A 22,877-nucleotide genomic window follows, 5' to 3' on the forward strand; every position below is an offset into this window, starting at 1 on the left:
CCTCTTGTTAGGAGCTAAGACAGATTAAATAGGGTGCTGTAACTTCTGCATAGCTTGGAGTTCTAGTCTGGAAAACACTTGTTGTTTTGCAAACAAGCATCCTCATGTTTTCTCTTCTCTTGGCAATCAGTGTAGCAGGCAGAGAGTCCATGTTTGCTGTGTTTCATCTGTGGTCTTTCCTGAGTGCCTGAAGCTGTGTCTTACCACCATTGACTCTCTTGTTGCTATTTCTCCACCCAAAGCCATTTGGAATTCAAAAAAGGCACACCAGGTCTGTAACACTTCACGGGGATCCCCATTTGCAAGGTTAGCTCAGGCACTAACTCACTTGGACTGCAGGAAAGCATTTCTAGGCTGTGATTTGCAGATTCACATAAGAGATGGGGATTAATGCCACATAAAGTCCTTTATCCCATGGTGTTTTTATGGCTGTTACTCACAGGGCTGGTCTGACACCAGTGAGAAGCAATACTTTCAGGGCCACACGCTTGTGTAGGTTCCAGTTCTCAATGGCAATGGCCATCAGAAGTCCCCCAATGAAAAGCATATTGGAGTCCTTTAAATATTCCCGACAGACCTGTAATGTGGAACAAGGGAGAGAAAACAGTCAGAAGAAGCCAAGAGAGAAGGCATTTTCTGAGGGAGGTTGTTCCAAAGCCATTAGAACAGAGTAACTGTGGGTTGCATCTGAACAGTGAATTTTATTTCAGATTAGCAGCTCCACCCAGAGCTCACTGTGGGCTCATGCAAGTTCTATTCCATGAAGAAGGCAGCCAATTCCCTGTGTAACAGCAGTGGAATAATATTAATAGTAATAATAATAATAATAATGGGAAATAATCCCTGAATAAAAGAAGCTTATCAATGACTGATTAACACATAGGCCAATGTCTATGGAGTAGGATCTCTTACTGTTGTTGAATCCATGATATTCATTAGTGGGAACAGCAGGACGGGCAGGAGAGCTGTGACAGCCAATGGCAGGGCTTCTGTGCACCAGAAAAGTGCCATCACTATGATAACATAACCACATTGGGCCTCCTGGGGGGCAAGAGGGGAAGAGGAGACATGATTAGAACACACTGTATATGGCACTTGGGCTTCCAGAAGGCAACAGCCCATAATTACATTTATTGCCTGATAAAGGGATTAGAGAAAAGGTTATTTCCTGTCCTTGTCTTCCATGTATCCTCCGACCTATGCAGACTTTAATCAAATGACAAACTGTTCAATAGCCTTGACAGAACTCTGAGGAAAAGATGAATCCTCCAGGGGGCGAAAAAATATTAACTTAGGAAAAGAAACAAATGGATGACTTTGAACCTTTCATGATAAGGGATTGGGAGTCACTGCACAGGATTCGTGATTGTGCTGATAGTGTTATATTCTGTATTTATGTCCTTGAGTTGCAGAATTAATTATGATCCAGTCAAGGCTTCTTCACCTTTTGCTTCACGTGTTCCAGGATATGGCACAGGCGAAACCCCAACTAATCTCAATAGCCTGGATTACTTGTACTGTAAATAATTTTACAATTTTTCATTGGATTTTTAGCTTAGTAGAAGCTTTGAAAGGCTCACTGACAGACTGGTCACAGGTCCTTTCAGCTTTCACTGACTTGTTTGTTTGACGAAAGTATGATCCCCTATTTCATATTACTCGCCTTCTGAGAATATATTGATTTAGTTCTGCTTTGGACAACCCCTCCAAATTTTATATAAAAATGTTTAAGACAGTCAGATTCAGAATTACTTGTCACAACAGATTTTCATATGGTTGGGCTGGGGATGAAAACTAGAAGAAGTTATATTGCAGGTTGTGGTGTCTTCCTCGTTTTGGAACTCGCGCAATAATGGGTGACAGCAAATCCAAAGGAAGCAAAACGTGGTCGTTTGGCCTCAGATAAAGAATGTCCGCTAAAATATACTGGACAGTATGAATGAAATCATAGGGATGCTTATTGAAGCTGGATTACAGAGGATTAAAACAAGGAGCTGGGATAACGGCTGACAGGATTGAATTTGTGATGCTTTAGAACACGCTCAGGACTTCTGAACATGGCATGGAGGCTATGGAGCTGGTGACGTGGATGAAGGGGGGAGCAGCAAGAACCTTAATTATCCATCCCATCAAGCACTGAAAGAAATTTTTCATTTTGATGATCCTTTTTATCCATTTTTGTTCTTAAAAGACACCAATAGGTGCCTTTTGAGAGACCCTAGCAGGGCTTTGGGACGTATCTCACAGGCACAGTGTTATTGGCTTCCATCCTGCTGTGAACGGGCTCTTGGTAAAAGTGGGGAAAAGGCTTTTCACAATGTCTGTTTTTCTCTAAGGACATTTGTCTGTCCTTAAGTGAAATTTTTAGCATTGTTTGCTCTCAATTTTAATAGTTTGGTGTCCAGTGCTATGTCATTATAGGGCAGGTAAATAGCTCAACAGAACAGAAAAATGTGAAATTCCATCCTGTGAGCTGCCTGCTCACATCACTGCTGCACATGGAGGCAACAGCTTTTCCTGCTCGGCATTGCCACGGTGCACAATTCTAACCCAAAAAATTTTCTTACAGGTTGCAAAGGGAAAAGTCCAGGACATTTTAAATTTCTAAGTTGTTGCTGACTACATAGAAACCAGAGAGAGTCATTTTCGCAGAGCAACTGAGGCAAGACTGCCAAATCATTCCACAGGTAACACCATGGACTTAGTGTATGTAACAATGCCTCCAGCAAGTGAGCTTGAACTTGTGGCCTCAAGACAAAAAAAATTATTTTTTCTCTGGCTTCTTAGAACTCTTCTGATCCAGATATCTTTTCCCTTCAGTAACTCTTTTGACTACGAAAAGTTGACTAGCAAAAAGGTACTTTTTCTGTTTTTCCTTCTAGTAAGCTTTTAAGTAATAATTTAAACTATTTTATTTGCATAGTGAGAGAGGAAGGTGCCACGCCTGAACAGTTACCACATTGCACCTCCAGCCAGTGCCACTCTATCATTCACGCTCACAATCCTCAGGTCAGAGCTCCAAAGTCTCCGATAACACTCAGAGCTGTGAGGAAGAAAGAGCTTTGGGACAGGCAGGGAAGAGTTAGTGAAGTGCAGAAGGAAGCCTGGAGATGGAGACTCTAAACTGGGAGTCAGCAGGGATCAGGAGACAGGCACAGGCAGAGAGCAGAGGAAAGAGTTATGACTGGACGTCCAAAGAGCTGTGACAGGAGAGGTAGATCAGGACGAGTTATTTCAAGATCCTGGGGCTGTAATAAGAGACCTGAAGTCCAGAGATGAGACATTTCTGCATGAAGAGACTGAGAGTGTGAGAAAGATGCCAGAGTGAAGAAGCAGCAGAAGGCTGGCAGGCTGTTGGCTCACAGAGCTCTGTTTAAATGATCAGTGGTCAATGTCCCAGATCAGGGATCAAAATTATCAATGCCCCACTACTACAGCTGCTTGTAGTTAACTTTTTCTGAAGGTACCCTAAGCAGGTGTCTTTAAAACTTCATTTTAAATTTAAAATCCTTGTTTGGGAAGACTCTTACAGAAATATGCTAAACCAAGAGTGAAATACATAGTATTTTTCCTTATGTGTCAAAATGCCTTGTCCCTCTGACCAAGGAAAATGCCTCTTCTGCATGTCAGTGACAACAAGGAAAAAGAAGATGTGGACTGGATACTGTTAGAAAATCAGAAGAGTGTTTAAATTGAACCTTAGATTGGAACTTAGGTTCACACCTAAGTGTGAAACTTCAGCATAGAAAGTCCTTTGCTAAATCAGTCAGATACAAAGCAAAAGTCATAAATCACGTCACTGAGTGTTCTTTTAGAAGATGCAATCACAGATGTATCTGTTCATCCATCATTGCTTTTATACTGCCCCACTATCTGTAGGTGTCTGATCAGAAAACAAACAAAAGAGATCTTCAAGCAATAAATGAAGGTTCTCTGAGAAAGAATGTGTGGTCTGTTCACTCTGTCACTTACAAGGAGCAGCTCTGAGATGCAGAGATTTGGCTTTTAAATTGAACTTAAAAAATCCTTACCTTGGTAGGCACCACCAGAGGAAGAGGAAGAGCGAGAAGGGGTACTGAAATTATGATGAGGTATTTCTTGTAGGCCAGGATCACCTCCAAGATGCCAGCCATGGTGCTGGAGCTAGCCCAGTGCTGAAGGCCTGGGATCTGCTGCTGGAGACTTTATAAACACTGGGGAATATTAACCATTGACCTCAGGAGATTGGGTGTTGATTTTGGAACTGTAATCGGAGAAAGAAGGAAGGGAACAAAGAAGGGAGGAGACAGCAAAAGAGTGTCAGACCAGGAACTTTCTTAAGAAATCTTCCTGAAAGGTGGACAGTTCAGGACAGTATTAACTCCTTGTAGACCAAGTAAATTTATTAAAAGCAAACTGAAAGTACCTAATTTTTTTTAAATATTAATGGTTTTGTCTTTAATAATATAATCTTTGAATAGGTACTGTCATTCCTCCTATAAAAAAAGGGAAACTGCTCCCTCCAAAATGGGTTGAAAATTGCTTTAAAAATATACAGAGCACTGAAAACCATATCTGCATCTCTAATAATCAAATACAGGCATTAGAAACAACGATGCAAAATGTTATATAAACATCATTGTGTTCACTAAGAAATTCAATCTGGGTAGCATAATCCACTGGGCAGAGCTCCTGTCACCAGGTGCCACATCAAGTTCCTGGCACGCAGGGACTGACAGTCCTTACCCTGGATCTTAGTGGACTGGGAAAGACTTGGCCACAGGGCATCACTTTGCAGACACTGAGCTTTTTTGTTTCACCTTTCAGCTCTTGTAGGTTTATAGGCACAGCTTTGGGAACCTGGAAGATGTACTGGGGGCAAAAAAAAGAAAAAAAAAAAAAGGCACTACAGGGAAATAACCAGCAATTCTTGTCCCAGTGGCGGGAAACCTCCAAAATACAAGCTGTGAATTACTTGAATCTGTAAATACACAGGAATGGAACCAAACTTTTTGATGTGCCTCGTTAATGTCACTTTGATGGCTTTATTTGGTAGATCATACAAGCGCATGCCTCATATAAAGATTATAACATTTCCATTTTATTGGTATAAATTGTCTTGGCACTGTTTATAGCTTACTCAAGCAGAGACACAAAAAGGGAAGCACAGACATTAGGTCATCTGATGTCGGCTCCACAAAAAGCTTCTGCTGTTTCTCTCTCCCTTTTCTGCCAGGGCTTGTTTTCTTTCAGCAATGTGCTTATGATGGAAAACCAGTGGGGTTTCAGTTGCCAGAGCTGCAAGCTCGACTTGGACATACTGCTCACAACAAACAGAGCTTTAGCATTTCACCCTCAGTACAAAAAGAATGAGAAAGAGCTTTCAAATGAATTATATTCCCCCACATTTTTGTATCCATTTAATGTTTAATTAGTGTCTGAAAAGGTGTAGTGGCAAAATCAGCCAACAGCAAGGTATTTTTTTTCTACGTTTTACTCTAATGCCCTAAGGTTGCAATGAAAATCTAAAAGAACACATAGTTTTTGCATCTCTGTAACATGAAGGTCGGCCTCCAACTGCAGCCTCATCTGTGGAGTGTAAATAACAACATGGAAGGGTCTCAGCTGATGAATTGTGCCTGTTCTTCAGAAGCAACACATCCTCAGCCATCGTTTCCTCTGGCATGTGAGTCACAATACCTGCAAAGATGCTAGAAATGAGCTCTGTAAGTGTGTTACGGTTTGTCTTGTTTGAGCTTTGCTTGTGGCCCATTGACAGTCCCTTGGAGTTGTCAAAGGAGCAATGCCAATTTACATTAGTTTGGAACAGTTTATATAAACGGGTTAATCTAACACTCTGAATCGCGTGCTTTGAATTCTAACAGCAACTTGGTCTTTGCTCACTGATCTGCTCTTTGAGACAGACCTCACAGGAAACCAAATAGCACAGGCAAAGCTTCTTTTATTAACTGAGCTTATAAGTTATTTTGTCCTTTACAAAAAGAAGTGTTTTCTAATGTGCTGTGAATTAATATAAGTGATCACATATTGCTAACGACATCTCACAGATCCGACTGCATTTAAAATGCTGACTTTTGCTTTGTTTGGAGAGAAGAAAAAACAGGGTTTACGTTTAAATTTCTTCAGCCATCAGGCTGGAGAGCAGCCCAGTAGAAAAGGACCTGGGGGTGCTGGCTGACAGCTGAACTTGAGCCCAGTGTGCTCAGGTGGCCAAGGGCAACCTGGCTTGTAGCAGCAATAGTGTGGCCAGCAAGACTAGGGCAGTGCTGGCCACTGCTGAGGCCAGACCTTGAGTCCTGGGTTCAGTTTTGGGCCCCTCACAACAAGAGAGGCATTGAGGCGCTGGAGCATGTCCAGAGAAGGGAACGGAGCTGGGGAAGGGTCTGGAGCACAAGTCTGATGAGGAGCGGCTGAGGGAGCTGGAGGGGCTCAGCCTGGAGAAAAGGAGGCTCAGGGGGGACTTTATCAGGGTTAGAGGGGAAGCTGAACAAGGAGTGGCTGAGGTCACTCATTTTGTTCAGCCTGGAGGAGACCAAGGGGAGCCTCATCACGGTCTGCAGGTTCCTCATGAGGGGCAGAGGAGGGGCAGGGACTGTTCTCTCCTCTCTGGTGACCAGCAACAGGACTTGAGGGAGTGGCATGAAGCCATGCCATGGGGATTTAGATTGGATATGCGGGAAAATTACTCCATGGAAAGGGTTGTCCAGCCCTGGCAGAGGCTGCCCAGGGCAGCAGCGGAGTTACCATCCCTAGAGGGATTTAAGAGTGTGGATATGGCACTTGGGGACATGGTTTAGCGGTAGCCTTGGCCATGATGGGTTAACGTCGGTCCCGATGATCTCAGAGGGCTTTTCCCACCTCAACAATTCTATGAAACAACACGCGGCGAGGGGGGGAAGATGGGGGGGAGCTGAGCGCTGCTTCTTTATCACCGGACTCGCTGCAGCGGCAACACCGAGGGATCCCGGGGACTCGCTGAATCCTCCCGGTTCCCGCGGGCGGCGGGGCGGAGCGGAGGGGCCCGGCCCGGGCGGAGCGGAGCCTGTTCCGGCCCGGCCGGGCCGCGCTGCTCCCGCCCCGCCATGGCCGCCATGGCCGAGCCGCTGCCGCCCGGCGCCCCCCCGGCGCCCCCCGACCGCCGCCGCCTTCGCCTGAGGCTGCTGCCCGCGGCCGAGCCGCTGGTGTTCCTGTCCACCGTGTCCGTGGTGCTGCAGGGCCCGCTCACCACCCAGTACCTGTGGGACCGGCTGGGCGCCGAGCGCGGCTACCACGGCCACAACAGCAGCGGCTCCGCCGGCTGCGGGAACAGCAGCGCTGTCGCCGACCCGCTGCGGCAGGTGAGGGGGCACCGGGGGAGAGGGGACAAGGGAGTCCTCAGGGAGCCCTGGGGGACCAGGGAGGAACAGGGAAGGGGAGCGGGGGAAAGGGGAGCTCCAGGGGATAAATGGGGAGTCGGCGGGAGAGGGGACACCCAGGGGGAGCGGAGTGCCCCGGGGAAGCCCCGGGGAAAAGGGGAGTCCGGGGGAGCGGGGAGCTCCGGGGAAAGAGGGGACTCCGGGCGAGTGGATAAACCAGGAGCCCAAAAGGAGCAGGGGGTCCGAGGGGAGCCCTGGGGGTGCAGAGAGCCCATGGGAGTGGGGAGGAGCAGGGGAAGAGGGGATCTCGGGAGGAGTGGGGTGTCCGGGGAGACAGTGGAGCCCCAAGGGGGTCAGAGAGCCCGGAGGGGAAGGGCAGCTTGGGGAGAACGGGGGAGTGGAGAGCCCAGGGTGGGACTGGGTGCTGTTGAGAGTCCTGAGCCGCCTGTTTCTCTTGCAGGAGGTGGAAGCCCTGGTCTCCCATTGGAACCTCTACATCAACCTGGGGGGCTTCTTTGTCTGTCTCTTCTCCGTGACTCTCTTTGGACCATGGAGCGACAGTGTGGGCCGCCGTCCAGCGCTCATCCTGTCGACAGCGGGCATAGCCCTGCAAACGGCCATCTACCTGCTGGTCATGTACCTGGAGCTGCACGTCGCCTACTTGCTCCTGGGACGCCTTCTGAGTGGCCTGACAGGAGACTACAACCTGGTCCTGGCCAGCTGCTTTGCCTACGTGGCCGAGACCAGCGACAGGCGCGCGCGGACGTTCCGGGTGGCCATCCTCGAGGCGTGCCTGGGCATCGCGGGCATGCTGGCCAGCATCGGTGGTGGCCAGTGGCGCAAGGCCCAGGGCTACATCAACCCCTTCTGGCTGGCCTTTGCTGCCTCTCTTGCTGCCACTCTCTATGCTGCTTTCTGCCTTCGGGAGTCAGTGAAGCAGAGGAGACCGGCCAGGCTGTTCACGCTCAGCCATTACAAGGCTGTGTACAGGCTATACATGGCCCCAGAGCACCCGAGCTCCAGGTGGAAGCTCGCTCTGTACTCTCTAGCTTTTTTCCTTCTTGTCACAGTGCATTTTGGAGCCAAGGACCTCTTTGTTTTGTATGAGCTTGGCTTTCCTCTCTGCTGGGCTTCTGACCTCATCGGGTACGGCTCTGCCGCCAACTACCTGGCTTACCTGAGCAGCCTGGGAGGGCTGCGGCTGCTGCAGCTCTGCCTTGAAGACAGCTGGGTGGCAGAGATAGCACTGATCTCAAACATTGCCGGACTGGTTGTGATTTCTCTCGCTACCACAACAGCACTGATGTTTACAGGTGATGCTAAATTCTTAAATCCTTATATTTCCGGCTTAGCGCAGAGATGCCAGTAGATGCAGGAGGGCACTGTGCTTCTGAGAGCTCGAGCACATGGAGGAAGTTCTGCCTCCATTTCACCCTGTGCACCAACAAAGCTGTGTCTTGCCAATGGCAGTGTTGGCCAAACACTAAAGTTGAACATGCATCCATATTTCCTAGAATGTTAGGTTTCCCAGATCTGTATTACAGTGCAGACACAGGCTAGAGTGGATTATAGGATCTAGGAGGCTGAATTGAGTCTAAATACAGCAGGGAGAAACTGCCTGCAGCTACAGATTTCTGGGACTGACTTTGGAGACTTTATTTTTCAGCTGAGCTTTCCCTGATGTGCTGTATCTTGCTCACAGGTTATGGGATTCTGTTCCTTTCCATGGCAGCCACTCCAATCATCAGATCCAAGCTCTCCAAGCTGGTCAGCGAGACGGAGCAGGGTAAGGAGTTAGCTGGTGTGCTTAAGCCAGGTCCTGAAACAGTGTCTTCTTGGAACACTGAAACCAAAATGTTTGAGGAAGTTAGGACTTCTGTGGTTCCTCTGGACTCCTGTGTCCTTGCACTCACCTTCAGACCCAGGATAGCATTTTATTTTTTTTTCAGAGTAATTGTAATTCATTGATTTACATCATGGCTGCATTTTCAAGATGGGGACGAGGAAAAGCAAGATGAAAAGAATTTGCAGGAATGGTTCATTCATCTATCTGTTCATCTCCAAAAGGTTTACAAGGAGCAAGAGTTAAAATGGGTTATATAACAAGGAGAAAAGAGCGATTCTCTGACCATGACTTTTCTCTGTAGATCAGTAACAGGGGGAAGACCCAGATGATGTTGGAGGGTTATATCATTGACTGTCGTAAAAGATCATGGATAACCTGTAGGAGGAGCATATTTGCCTTTCGTCCAGTAATATATTTGGAGGTTGTGCACTTGCTGTGAAACATGGCATAGGAATGTGTCTGAGGCAGAGGGAGGAGGGAGTTGAGGTAGGAACAATCGATAGGGGATTTTGCAGAATTCACGTTTCTTATTTTAGAATGAAGATGGCGCGTACTCGACACCAGATTATGATGCTAAATCTATAAATTGCTGTCTTCTGCTGTACTTAATATTTAACAAGTGATAAGATATGCTTTTCAGTAAACAGATCTATATAGCCCTAGTCTGAAGCATTTACAATCCAGCCGATAGATAATACCCCTGGTCAGCCCAGGCGATACCAATTCCGCAGGTCGGTGAGATGGTCCTGGCTACAGAGAAGCAAGTGGGACAGGTTTAACCTGCCAGGCCAACTCTGTGTCCCAGCTTACCACACTTGATACTCACACACCAATTTTCTGATGGGAAGTGCAAACCCTTAGGAAGATTCACAGAATCCCACTGAAGGTGACGTGTTAAAGCCATTTGCAGGCATTAACCACCCGTCTGTCTCACCATTAATCTCTTTTCTCTTTTCCAGGTGCTCTCTTTGCTTCTGTTGCCTGCGTGCAAGGGCTGTGTTCCCTCGTGGCTACAGGAGTGTTCAACTCTCTCTACCCTGTGACCTTGCACTTCATGAGAGGATTCCCATTTCTCTTCGGGGCTATAATCCTTCTTATTCCGGCAGCTATCATTGGGTAATTTAGTTCAAATTTCTAAACTTTGCTACAGGACCTGTGAAATGTCATGTGGAAAATATTATTTACTCTTCTTAGGAGAGACAGTTTTTAAGGCATATTTTCAATTGAGCTTATGAGAGGGTGTTTGGTACCCCAGTAAACAGAGATGCAGGTCATTTCTTCTGGAATCTGAGTCCTAGGGATAAACCTGCAGCCTGAATAATGTAGCTGCAAATATTAAGAATGCTTCAGAGTTTCACTCCACCCTCAATGGAATCCAAAACCTTTCCAAAACGAATTTGAAAGTCCTCCTTTATGGGAGAGATGGAGCTCTCAGCAGTCTCTCTTCCTGTCATTTCTTTAATAATTAAAGCAAAAGTTGTATTGTGATAGAAAACATCCCGTGGTAGGTTCTGGGAGAAGGAATGTGTTGGGATTTGCAGTAGAAGTGCAACAGCTCTTGGCAGGGTCATTTCGTTCTGTTCCTTTGAAACTTTAAAACTCACTCAGTTCAGCGACATCCCAGTGTGCCTTCAAAGGTTCTAACTGTTTGTTCTTTCCTAGGTGGATTCAAATCTGGGACTCAAAACATGACTACAATCACTTCCAAGATCCCTCATCCCCTGCAAAAGACTGAGCAGCAACTTAGCAACAAGGAATTGGCCAGCACAGCAGTGTCCACCTGAAGACTGCTCTTTACTCTTCCCTCAAAGGACAGATTAGTGTGGGAGGGACACCCTCCTTGCCCCTACTAACTTTTAAATGCCAGGTAGTTGGAAATCATGGCTCTGACTACAGGAGGAACCTGATTTGCAGATGTGAATGCCTCCTTGACATTTGTTGGCTCATCTGTGAGAGAAAACCCGAGAGACCCAAAAGCCAACCAAGCTGTTGTGGGCCATTTGCAAGGCTGGTTAGTGGTTTGGGGTTTGGAGAAGGCACCGTGACATGCTTTTAAGGGGGAGAGAGGACTGAGTTCTGGTTTAATTGCCAAACACATTCCCCTCTGAGTACTGCAGTGTGTAGCAGGTGAGCTTTTGGTGTGGGTGAGGCATGGACTGAAGCTTGCAGAGCCAGACTGAAGCAGAGGTACCCAGTAGTGTACTGCTGAGGAGGAAGATCCATGATCTGGATCAGCATGTTGCCTGTAAAAATCCTACAAGTGTCACATGCCAGACCAAGCTCCCACAGAAATCCTTGTGGAGAGGGCTAGTTTAGCACAAGAGTGCTATTGCTGTCCTTGTTGACTGAACCAGCTTCAGTTTTGCAAGTTAAAGGTGTCCTAGGAAGAGGATCTAACTCATGAAGCGTTTGTAGGAGTGCCAGTTGCATGTCCTGCCTGTTTGCAGCTCAGCCCAGGATCTCAAAGGTGCTTTTAAAAAGTAACAGATCGTCTGAGAATACTACAGCGCAAACAGAATGTATCCCGAGTTGGAAGGAGCCCACAAGGATCATCAAAGCAACTCCTGTTGGTGCCTTAATTGACAGTTGCCAAAATTGATGAATTTAAGGCTAAAATTGCCAAACTGGGCCCTCCTAAGTGAAGCCCCTTGTGCTGTAGGTGTGCCCTAGTGTCTTGGGAAATCACTGCTGTGCTTATGGCAGAGTCCTTCCTCACCAATACACTGTGCTGTAGTGATGAGCTGGTGTGGGACTAGTGTCTTTAAGGTTAATTTTTTGTTGTTGTATGGGGCACAACTTCACGTTGGTGACCTCAGTTCTGCTGCCTCTCTCAGGATCTGTTGATGCCAGGAAGCAAATCTCATGTTCATGGTGCTTACAATTGTTCCTTTCAAAGCATTGCCTGTATTGCCACAATCCTGTTTTCTTCCAAGTGCCATAAACCAGCAGTTCTGTGTACACTGCACTGCGCACACTGTTCAAGTACCTGCAATAATGTCATTACTATTACTATCAAAATGAATAAAACCTCCATTCTCTTTTATGGCTCATAAAATGACAGATTTCTTGTGCAGCTGTTGATATCGTTTGTCCTTGCCCTTGTCCGGGACTTCTCTCCATTATTTTTATGCTATGTCCTTTATTGAAGTGAAGAGGAAGCAGTGAGAATTTATCTGCCTTGTGGAGAATGAGTGTGTGAGAGTCACAAGTGAGGAAAAATCCAGGTTTGGGACTTGCAAGGAGCCAAAACTTGCTTTTCCTGACCACCTGAGTAAAGGTTACAGGAGTGCTTTGTCTGAAACCTGTCCTTAAGTATGAAGTAAATATGAAATGCCTATACACAGCTTTGTTCCCATCCATTAGGAGTTTGTGACAAAAGCAGGGGAACGGGGGAGAGGAAAAACAAGATAATTGGGGAGTAGAAAAGCAGGAGGTGGAGAAGCAGAGAGGCTTAAAGAACTTGGTGTTATGCCACTTGCTCTGTGTAGGAATGCCAGAGGACATAAGAGTTACGGGTCTGATTGCTGGGCTAAGCCCAGAATGAACCTCCCTGAGGAACAGGGCATGCTGTGAGTGTTGTGGTAGATGTTTGTGGCTGAACTGATTGTGAAGTAAAGTTCTCCTCTACCACGGGCTCCATGGACGCCAATCCAAGCGGCTGCTCAGTGTGCAGTGAGGTGAAGCTTGTGTACTGGCTCTGCTCCCCTGCTTGTGCCAGTGTGCTTGCAGGGGAGAAATTCAATAGGAACTATTATGCCTTATTAAAAAAATTAAAACAAAGTTTTTCTAGGCTGTCCTCCAAGAACTACAACAGAGAAGCCATGCGTGGTGACTGTGGGCAGCAGGCGGAGTCCCTGGGGCTGCAGGGAGCTACATCAGTCCATGCAAAGGTGAGTGTGAAATGGGGGTCCTACAGGGAATGGTGCCTGGGGAATGTCAGTTCTGCTGCATGATGGCAAGGGAGAGCAGGTGTGAGAAGGCTGCAGGGAGAGAAGCCCTTGATACAGAGATGAGGTGGGGATTTAGAGTGTAAACCAGATTTATTAATAATTCCTGATAGAACAACTCCAGACACTTTTGACATCACATAGCAAAGGAATGAAGGGAGGATGAGGACAGAATTCCTTTCCTTGAAAGTGCTCCAGCTGGAAGGGGCTGGGTACAAAATATTTTGCCAGGAGCAGGGTGAGTTCATTAAGGTGAAGATAATGGTGGAGAAACAGGAGGAGTCACAGTCTGGGCAGCTGGAGCATGAGGTGGGATCCTGTTCCAGGTGAGTCACCTGAGCTGTAGAGAACAAGTAAATCTCCACATTGAATAGTGAGTGAGGAGGTTAATTGCTACAGAGCTCCTGGGAAACAAGATGCAATAATCTTAGTGGGTATTATTGTAGGGAGAAAAATCCTTAGAACTGTTTGTGTGGAACTCCTTCAGTGGCCATGGAGGCCTTGACATTCAATCAGTTATTCAAGACTTTTCCCTGAAGCAGCTCACAGGTGGCTTTTTTGCTTTAGCATATTCACCTTTGGGCTCATCTGCTGGCTTCTTCATATTTAATCTGGAGATAAGATAGATTCTATTTCTAGGGGATTCTGGGCAGATATGGCTATTAACCTTTCACAGGAGAGCAAAGATGCCATTAACTGTGAGCTGATAAGAGCTATCCATAAAGCTGTGATTAAGCACCATAATTAACTTCTTTTTTTTTCCCCCTGAAATGTTCATGAGTCTAAGCCAGAAGAAAAAGTGTTTGTGTTCCTGCCAGTTAAGGCAAGCAGCAAGGCTTCAGGGAGAGCCAGGAGGAGGACAAGGTGGCTGAGGCTCCTCTTTGTCTCCTGCAAGAGTTATCTTGAGCAGGGATGGGAAGAGGAGCTTGCTGCTTCTGCAGGGTGATGCAGCAGCCTGGTCTTCAGAGCATCAGGGCAGCCTGGTGTTTTTCCATGTTCCTCCGTGCTCTTCCTCCTGCCCATGCTCTGAGCAAGGATGTCTTTTTGCATTACTCACTTTGCATCAAAAAATACAAACTTAGGTAGGAGATGCAATTTCTGCTCCTAATTGCCCTCCAAGCAGGTGGGAGAAGCAGGACAAGGCTGGGAGTGTGGAATGCAGGGATTTGTGTCAGGATGCCCGTGGTTCCTCACCAGCAGTGTAAGCAGCAGACAGTGCCAGTCCTGGTCCCAGCAGCTCACTCCAAGCATCCTTTGCCAGCCCTTTGCATCAGCTTTACTCTTCCTTGATATTTTAAGGTGAGTAGCTGCAAAAAGCCCCAGTGGGTGTTGAGAAGAGCTCGGTAGAAAGAAACAAATGCTACTTGGTATTGCATCCATCAGTGAGTAGGGACAACCCTGAGGAGCTCAGCCAGGGCTGTTGGGGTGTGTGATGGTCAGCAGGGAGATACACCAGCTCCTGCTGAAAGAGCAGACTGTGGGAGATCTGCTGTGAAGGAGTGACAGAATAAAATACAGCCAGTGGATAATCACCCCATGAGTACAGCACAGCAATTAGCATCTTGCCTATCTGCATGGAGATATGTTTTCCAGAGTCACCATCCAGCCTCCCACACCCTAGAAGTACAGACCTGATAGAGTGGTGAAGCTGAGACATCAGATGAAGGGAAGGAGGGTGTTTTAAAAGCACTTTTGGAGAGATCCTGCAGAAACTTCACATGGTCTAATCCCAAACTTCCATTGCCAGAGTTAAGAGCACACAGTGGTTTTGCAGCACTGGGAGGTGGAAGGCCCTCAAGGAGGGAGTGAGCTCTTGTGATAAAGGGACATTACTGGAAAAGAGAAAGCAGTTCAGAAGGCCTCTGTGTGTTATCTTTCCCAAACACAGCGATTTCGTTAGGGCTTAGCTTTTGTTTGCCCTTTCCTGCTCTCAGTTGCTGACCACAAGGATATTGCCATGGCACAAGCAGAGCCATACGGTGCTTATAGACCATTTCCTGTCAGTTGTTCTTCTCTCCCATTTGTCCTTTCACAATGGACGCTCACCAGTTCCCCAGTTCTCAGCCCTTAGAAGATCCTGCCTCTTTGCACATGTTTCTGGGGGAAGCTGCAGCCACTTGTGGGGGGCTGGATGGTGCCAGTCTCCCTCACACCCCCTGCATGTCCTGCTGTCCCACAGGAGGATGTGGAAGACAACTTGTCCATCCCGGAGTCCACTCAGTCTTGGCTCACCAGGCGCCGTGTGAGTGAGTACTGACCTTTTAGGTCCAAGGGCTTGTATTTGGAGGGTGAAGAGGGAGTAATGAGCCACAGGCCTTCTCTCAAGCCAGGGTACTAAGATGGGAAAAAGTCAAGAGAGACAAATTGGGACCCACACAAAAAGGGGTCACCTGGGAAGTCTCGGTGGGGGGATGAGGCAGCTGTGGTGGTTCTAGCTCTGCCCCACGGAGAGCAAGCAGTCCAGCCCATTCTCTGACCCAGCCGAGGAGTCCCGGGAGGAGCGGCCCTGGAGAAAGCGAATGATTTTGTCGATCGTGGCCTCCTGGTACTCATGGGACCACCTGTGTTTGAGGAGAAAATGTGGTTTAATTTTTCTGTTGCCTGAGATGCCACAAGATAGCTCTGTTCGTTTGGGCCAGGAGCCCATGGAAAATGGAGCAACACTGGATGCTGCAGGATGCCCTGCCAGGCTGGGACACATGAAGGGGAAGCAGGAGGGGAGAGGAATTCAAGTGAACTGCAAAACCTGCCATAATCACTCCTGCCTGCAGGGCTGGGGGCACAGGGAAGGGTGTCCTCCCAGCAGTGCTGGCATGGGGAGCTCTGTCACCCAGAGGAGCCCCAAGCACAACACTAGCAACAGGGATGTGGTGGGAACCTTTGCTCCCTGCATGCCCTGGAGTTCCTGAAGTGACTCACTGCTCCTTTGACCTGTTCTGTCTCCCTCATCTGTTTCTCCCAATGTCCTTGTGCTCTTTGCTACTGCTTATGCAAGATGTTCTCCACAGGTGTCAAGGAACCCCAAGGTACAGATGGCTTTTACTTACTTGATACCATTAAATTTCAGGACAGCCCTCATGTCCTTGGGAAGCGTTTCTGGGTCTGGCCACTCAAAATGATCTGTAACAGGTACAATGTTCTTTCCAGAGTTCAAGGCTGTCACAATCTCCTGCAGGAACATACAGGTGCTCAGGCTGTGGTCTGTGTCAGCCCATCACCAGCCCCTTCCTGTTCCAGTGTCCACCCAGCTCCCACCTGACGGCATTTTCTACCTTGTGTACCCAGTCCTTGCACTCGGGGTCTTCCATGCATTTATCCAGTGCATTTGGTGAGAGGACCAGCACAAAATTGCGGGCGCTCATGACGCTCTGGATCAGCTTGTCCTCAAATTTCCCTGCCTCCAGCTTCTCCACGTCAATGAACACGCTGAAACCGTGCAGCTGCAGGTGGACCTTCAGCAGGCTGGTGGCAAGAGAGGACAGCACCATGAGGAGAGGTTTCACGTGCTCTCCCACCCCATTGATAAGATATGGTGAGGCAGAGGAGCAGCAAAGAGGCTCCCACAGGAAATGGCTCAGTTCTTGAGATGCCAGCTCCAGCCCAGCCTGCTTACAGCTGTCTGGGCACATGCAGAGAACACAGGGAGCTGACCATTAGCTCCCTGCTGTGATCCCCGAAGAGCACAGCTTGAGGAAAGGGTAAGTCAGTGTCAAAGAGGGGCAAGGTGGCAGCGACAGGACTGGGAATTAGCCTGTTAACCGTGCAGGTTATGGCACGTGCTGTCCCCATTTGCTCTGTGGCTTTTGGCAGCGTCTCCCTCCTCCCCATTCCACATTTTTCCCACAACTGATAACCTGCCTTTGCTCTGGACTTCAGCCCAGCACCACAATCTTGCCTGCAGGACTCACCTGGCCAGCTGTGACCCGGTGCTCCTCCGGTAGCTGATGAACACATCGGTCCCGTTGGACGTGGTTTGCAGCGTTATAGGGGAGTGAAGCGTTTCTAGGCAGAGCAAACAGCAACCAAATGTTAACGGAACCCCAACAGCTCACCCCAAACACCCCTCAGTGCTCATTCACCCCCTCCCGCCTGCCCCGCAGCGGCCGTGCCCGCACCCCTGGCCGCGGTGAGGATGCGGACGCGGTGGAAGCCCGTGTCGATGTGACAGTCCTCCTGCAGCTGCTGCTCCGTCACCCGGTGCAGGAAGTTGCGGTTGATGCCGCAGGTGAGCAGGTTGTAGGTGTACTGCCGGAATTTGGGGTCGATGCCGCCCAGCCAGTCGGCCAGGTTGCTGTGGTCGCAGGTGGAATAGTTTGCGAAGGTCTTGAGCTCTGTCAGCTCCCGGAAAAACCTGGCGGAGAAACAAATGATGGTGTGGAGCGGGGAAGGGGAGAGCTGAGAGACCAGGCAGAACCTAGAGACATGTGGTACCACATCTTTTATCTGCCCAGGAGAGAGTGCAGCCCCATGCTGTGGTGAAGGATGAGTGAAAGGAGTAGAAAAGAGAAGAACAGCTGCATGGGAGTGCTGGTCCTCAGGTGTGGGAGTGTGAGAAGCTCAGCTAAGGGAGGAGAAGCTTGGTTAAGTTCCTGTCTTTCTGAGTAACTTGTAGGAACCCACATGTCCAGTGCCATAGGTGGTCTTTCTCCATCCAACACCTCTGCCATGCACCGGCTCCATTGCAGAAATCCCTCTGGGACTGCAAAGTGCAGTGGAAAAGTCCTGGCAGTCCAGGTTTTGCATTTGGAGGATCTCTGTTCTTGTCTTTGCAAGAAGGGAAATGCACGGACCTTGTCCCCAGCTCTGCCACTGTGGTGATGGCCATGAGAGAGTCCAACATGCCCTGGTGGCAGTCTTACCTTTTCCGAGTGATGCTGGAGTCCATCCCCAAATCCTCTTGCAGCTCCTTCTCTGTCAGCCTCAGCAGAATGTCCCCATCCACCTGGTGATCCTGCCAAGAGAAATCCAGGCTGGAAAGGTCTCAGGAAAAGGTTACACCTCTGCCGCAAGATGGGGCAGAAGGGCCCATCTGCGTGTCCCTCCCCTGGCACAGAGCCTTACCAGAAATCTCTGGCAGTATTTGTTGAATCCGATCTGCTGCAGCCACGTCTGCACCTCGCAGGACTTCCAGTTGGGAACCGTGGGCAGGATGCGCCGAGGAACCTCCTCCCCTATCATGCGCAGCACCTTTTTGGCCAGGGAGGAGGTGGTGCTGCTGGTGGAATAGCACACTATCCTCTTCAGGCTCTGCGTAGCCCCGATCTCACTGAAAATCTGGGGACACAAAAGGTGGAGACTTTGCTTTCCCTTCTCCTCCCCACAAGCTGTGTCGGGCCAGGTGTGCAGGACCAGGGTGCTTGGTGAGCTCACAGGGGAGCAAAAGACACCAAGATGTGATTGTGGCCACCCTTCCCTTTGGCATCGCCTTCCTTCAGGCCAACCTACCCTTTACCTGTGTTTTCTTCTGCCTGGTTTTGATGGTGGCCTCGGTGCAGAGGTAGAAGGCAGCGATGCACTGGGCTTCCAGCCGCGAGCTGTCCAGCAGGGGCACGAGCCGCTGCAGGTCCTCCGCCGTCCGCCCCTGGATGTTGTCACTGCTGCCCAGCATCTCGCAGGCGAACTGCTCTGGGTCCAGCGAGGCGATGAACGGCTCCACCAGAGCCAGAGTCCCCGAGCGCTCCACCTCCTTCTCGATTTCCTTGTTGGTGGCCAGCACCGTGATGGCCAGGCACGCGTGCAGCCGGATGAGTTCGTCGTCCTTTGAGAACACCAGAGGGAAAAGCCATTCTGCTGCCCTCTTCTCGATCATCAGGCGCTGGTTGGCCTGCCCTCCGTACATGGCGCAGTTGGCCAAGGCCATGGCGCAGTGCCGCAGCACGATGGGGTCCGTCCAGCGGCACCAGTACAGGATGGCATCCAGGCCTCCGTCAGAGATGAGCTGGAAACAGGTCTCCTCAGTGTGTTTGAACATGTGCTCCAGGATCCCAGAGACGCTCTGCACCAGCTGGGGAACATCTCGCTCCTTGGCTAAGTTCAGAATCACGCCCAGGCCGATCCGAGCAATCCGATCCCTGTGGGAAGGAAAGGCACAGGAAGGGGAAGGGAAGGTGGATGTGCAAGGAGTGAGAACAGTGACTTGCATGTGAACTCCCCCATGCTTCAGTGGCATTTGTCCCAGGACAGACAGGTGTTTCCCTGTGGGACACAGGTGTCAGATATGCAACGCAGTGAGACGCAACAGACTGTGTTGGAAGAACTGGTGCTGGAAGAACCTATCTGGGTCTGATGGAAGAGCTTGTGACGGGACAGGACATGGAGTGCACAGCCCAGGGCCACCTCACTGGATGCTCACATGCTTGAGGTAGGACATACATAGCAATTAACAGGCAGGGTAGGCTAATGCCAGCCTGGAAATGGATTTGCTGTGTCAGCATTGCTAGGGGGGTGTGAACTGCTTTTTGTTAGGGGGTGAAACTTCTTTGTCCCTAAGCAGTGCTGTCAGGACAGGGCTTTCACACCTGGCTGAGCAGCCACACAGCCCTGTCCACAGGGACAAGTGAGTGTCAGAGATGCCTGTCCTGGGATGGCAGCTGGAGGAAAGCTGTTTTTTTTCCCTGTCGTGTGCTCTCCTAGAAGAGGACAGCAAGAGTCCAGGGCAGGTGGCCAAGGGCCACCAGCTGCTGCTCGGCCATGGCTGGCCTTGGGAGCCCTGTGCTGCTAGGATGGTCTTAAAATGACACCTGAATGGGGCTGTGCCCTGAAAACACAGTGAGGAAGGCGTAAATCAGGATCATAGAATGGTTTGGGTTGGACAGGACTTTAAAGCTCATCTCATTCTAACCCCCATCTGTGGGCAGAGACACTTTCCACTAGACCAGGTTGCTCCAAGCCACATCCAACCTGGTCTTGAACACTTCCAGGGATGGGGCAGCCACAGCTTCTCTGGGCAGCCTGTGGCAGTGCCTCACCACCCTCTGAGATGGGTTCTTGGCTGCCCTCCCATGAGCTTTCCTGAGGTGAGTAGCAGCTCCATCTCTTCCCTTAGCACCTGTTTGGTGCTGTGTTGGAGCTGCCTGGTTTGTGAGGCAGTGCTGGCACAGATGCCCCATGCTGTGCTGCTCATGAGGGCACTGCCACGCTTGGTCCCCAGCGGTGGTGGGGTGATGGCACACCAGCCTCTGTGCTGGCAGGCAGGAAGAGCATTTCTGGGAAATCTGTGACCCACAGGGCTCACGCTGACCTTGGGGTGGGTTTGACAGGAAATGCTGTGGAGAGCTCTGGGAAAAAAAAAAAAAGCCCTCAGCCTGGGTCTGGCTCCAAGCCCAGACTCGGACATGGAGCTGGATGACAAACACAGCCCCACCAGGTCCCTGACTCCCAGCAGCCATAGATGGAGCCAGGGCTGGTCCAGCTCCCAGCTAAACACCACTGCTGCTGTGCACAGAGTGGAAGAGGTCTGTAAGCCAGAGGCTTGGATCCAAGGGGGGACCCCACACCTCCCTGCCATCGATTGGAGGTTGATGGTGGGTCAGGCTGCAGGGAGGAAGGGGCTTGGGGCCCATGGCTTCTCCAAGACCCTGACCCATGAACTGCTCCTGGAGCAGAGATGGTGACTCCAGCAAATGCTTTCTCTTGCCAAGAAGCTGAGTGCTGAATGTAGACCGTGCCAGTGATGCCTTCTGGGATTAAATTCCACCCTAATGGGCTTTTCTAATTTAGTTGTCGCTTATTTTTGCCTGCCAGTGCATGCAGTGAGGCCCAGGCTGGGAGTCCACGACCTTACAGCAAGAGACATCACCCAGGAAGCTGGAGCAACACTTTGGCCAGGCTCCCTCCATGTGCTTTCCAGACCCCTGGCTGGGGCTGGCTGGGCTGGGGTGCTCCGAGGGAGAGCGGAACTGGCAGAGTGCATTTGGGGTGTTGGAAGGGTGGGTTGTGCGGGTGCTGCATCAGCAGGGCTGTGCATTTGGATGTGTCAGGATGCACCTTTGTGCACACATTTGTACACACACACTCACACACACATATGGAGGCACACGATCCCACCCTACCTGTGCCCATGCTCTGGCAGAGCCAGCCCAGTGCCTCTCACCTGTCTTGGGCAGCAGCACATGTGTCTGGGGCTCTGAGGCCCACCCACCAGCCAGCCCCCTCATTATGGCTCCGTTCCAGCCCTGGTCAGCAGCAGGAAGTCTCTGAGAAGTGGCTTTGTCCTCCTCCTCCCGCTTCGGTTATGGCTAAGGGGGAGTTGCGTCTTGTCCTTGGGGTCAGATGCTCTGAGCCAGCCAGACTGACTCAGCTCGATCACAAAGGGTGGCCCCAGGCTGAGGGGGGCACCCCGATCCTCACCAGCTGGGGCCAGTCCTCCCTCCAGCTGTGGGGGAAGGGAGCAGCTCATACCATTGCCCGGACATGAGTCAGGGACCCTCAGTGCAGGTGGTCGGTGTGGGGGGATGTGGTAGGGGTCCAAGGGGGTTGGTGCACCAGGAGCACTCAGAGCAGGGAAATTTATGGGGTGTGGGTGAGATGGGTGTAGGCAGGCCAAGGCTAGATTGGATGGGGCTTGAAGCAACCTGGTCTAGTAGAAGGTGTCTCTGTCTATGGTGTGGGGTTGGAACTGGATAGTCTTTAAGGTCCCTTCCAACCCAAACCGTTCTGTGATCCTGTGAAAGAGCTGATGCTGCCTGGGGCAGTGGGGAGGGCTGTGCCTGGCAGGGCAGGGGGGTCTTTGCAGACTCACCTGTTTTCTGCCACCAGGATCTGCTCCAGGAGTTTTCCTGCCTGGCACTTGGTCTCCAGCTCGGCGGTGTACAGCAGGTTGAGCAGCAGGTCCAGGCCCCCCTCCAGGCGGATCACATCGCACAGCACCTTGGCCACGTCCCTCCCCAGCGCGGGCATCCCCCAGGCCTCCTCCACCAGGCGGAACACCTCGGTGATGGCCGCCCGCAGCCCCTCGGGGGTGGTCGCCTGCGTGGCTTGGGCGATGGCCCGGCGCAAGGCGGGCAGAACCCGCTCCAGCGCCTCCCGCACCTCGGTGCCCACCCCTGGGGAGACCCCTCGGTGCTCCCGGCCGCTGCCCCCGCCCGCCCAGCCGCCCGCCCGGCTCACACACTCGGGCACCGTCAGCCGCTCCGCGCTCGCCATGGCCAGGGACCGGCCCAGGGTGTGCAGGGAGAGGAGCAGGGCGAGCATCCGTGGCTGCTACCGCAGCATCCCCTGCCACCCGCCCCGCAGCGCCCGCAGGGACCCCCCGCTCCTGCGGGGACGCGGGTGGCCGCAGGGGGGGGGCGGGGGAGGGGGGCCGCGTCCCGCTCCCCCCTCTGCCCTGTCGGGATGCGGAGCTGGAAGCGGAGCGAGATCCGCCTTCCCCGAGCCGGGCTCAGCATCCCGGTCCCCGGGGCTGATGTCACCGGGCGCAGGCGCCGCCTCTCCGAGGAGGGGCTCGGTCCGGCGGCTGCATCCCCCTCCCGCTGCAGATGCTCCGGCATCCCCCCAGACCCCTCCTGCCACCAGCCCTGCAGGGATTTAACAGAAGCGTGGATGTGGCGCTTGGGAAGAGGGCTTAGAGTGGGCTTGGCAGGGCTGGGATAATGGTCGGACTCGGTCTTAGAGGTGTTTTCCGACCTAAATTCTACGATCCTATGATTGTGGCCTTTCAGTACTTAAACAGGCCTTACAGAAAAGAGGGAGAGTGACTATTTACTCAGGTAGACAGTGATAGGACACGAG

The 22,877-nt window shown here is 50.7% G+C and overlaps 3 protein-coding genes across 3 annotated transcripts in view; 1 reads left to right on the forward strand and 2 right to left on the reverse strand.

Moving 5' to 3' along the window:
* The window catches only part of LOC108505951 (solute carrier family 13 member 2-like), an 8,501-nt gene extending 4,334 nt beyond the window's left edge, over positions 1-4,167 (reverse strand). Inside the window, exons 1-3 of the mRNA XM_017832469.1 lie at positions 4,032-4,167; positions 913-1,041; positions 441-577 (exon numbers count right to left, since the gene is read on the reverse strand). Coding sequence (XP_017687958.1) covers positions 441-577; positions 913-1,041; positions 4,032-4,133 — 368 coding nt within the window. The 5' untranslated portion in view covers positions 4,134-4,167. The remainder of the gene's footprint in view (positions 1-440; positions 578-912; positions 1,042-4,031) is intronic.
* Positions 4,168-7,091: 2,924 nt separating this feature from the next.
* Positions 7,092-12,495, forward strand: SLC46A1 (solute carrier family 46 member 1). The gene is made up of 5 exons (XM_017832470.1): positions 7,092-7,337; positions 7,816-8,668; positions 9,058-9,141; positions 10,161-10,317; positions 10,864-12,495. Exons 1-5 carry the CDS (start codon positions 7,092-7,094, stop codon positions 10,934-10,936), a joined length of 1,413 nt encoding a protein of 470 aa, XP_017687959.1. The 3' UTR covers positions 10,937-12,495.
* A 2,466-nt stretch (positions 12,496-14,961) lies between these two features.
* On the reverse strand, positions 14,962-22,765 carry SARM1 (sterile alpha and TIR motif containing 1). Its single transcript, XM_017832495.1, has 9 exons — positions 21,889-22,765; positions 18,601-19,219; positions 18,210-18,422; positions 18,008-18,099; positions 17,264-17,499; positions 17,057-17,150; positions 16,421-16,610; positions 16,196-16,317; positions 14,962-15,709 (listed from the first exon to the last, which is right to left on the reverse strand). Exons 1-9 carry the CDS (start codon positions 22,338-22,340, stop codon positions 15,580-15,582), a joined length of 2,148 nt encoding a protein of 715 aa, XP_017687984.1. The 5' UTR covers positions 22,341-22,765; the 3' UTR covers positions 14,962-15,579.
* Positions 22,766-22,877: the final 112 nt, after the last annotated feature.

The sequence above is a fragment of the Lepidothrix coronata genome, unplaced genomic scaffold (assembly GCF_001604755.1).
Source record: "Lepidothrix coronata isolate B3197 unplaced genomic scaffold, Lepidothrix_coronata-1.0 Scaffold203, whole genome shotgun sequence".
Classification (NCBI taxonomy): Eukaryota; Metazoa; Chordata; class Aves; order Passeriformes; family Pipridae; genus Lepidothrix; species Lepidothrix coronata.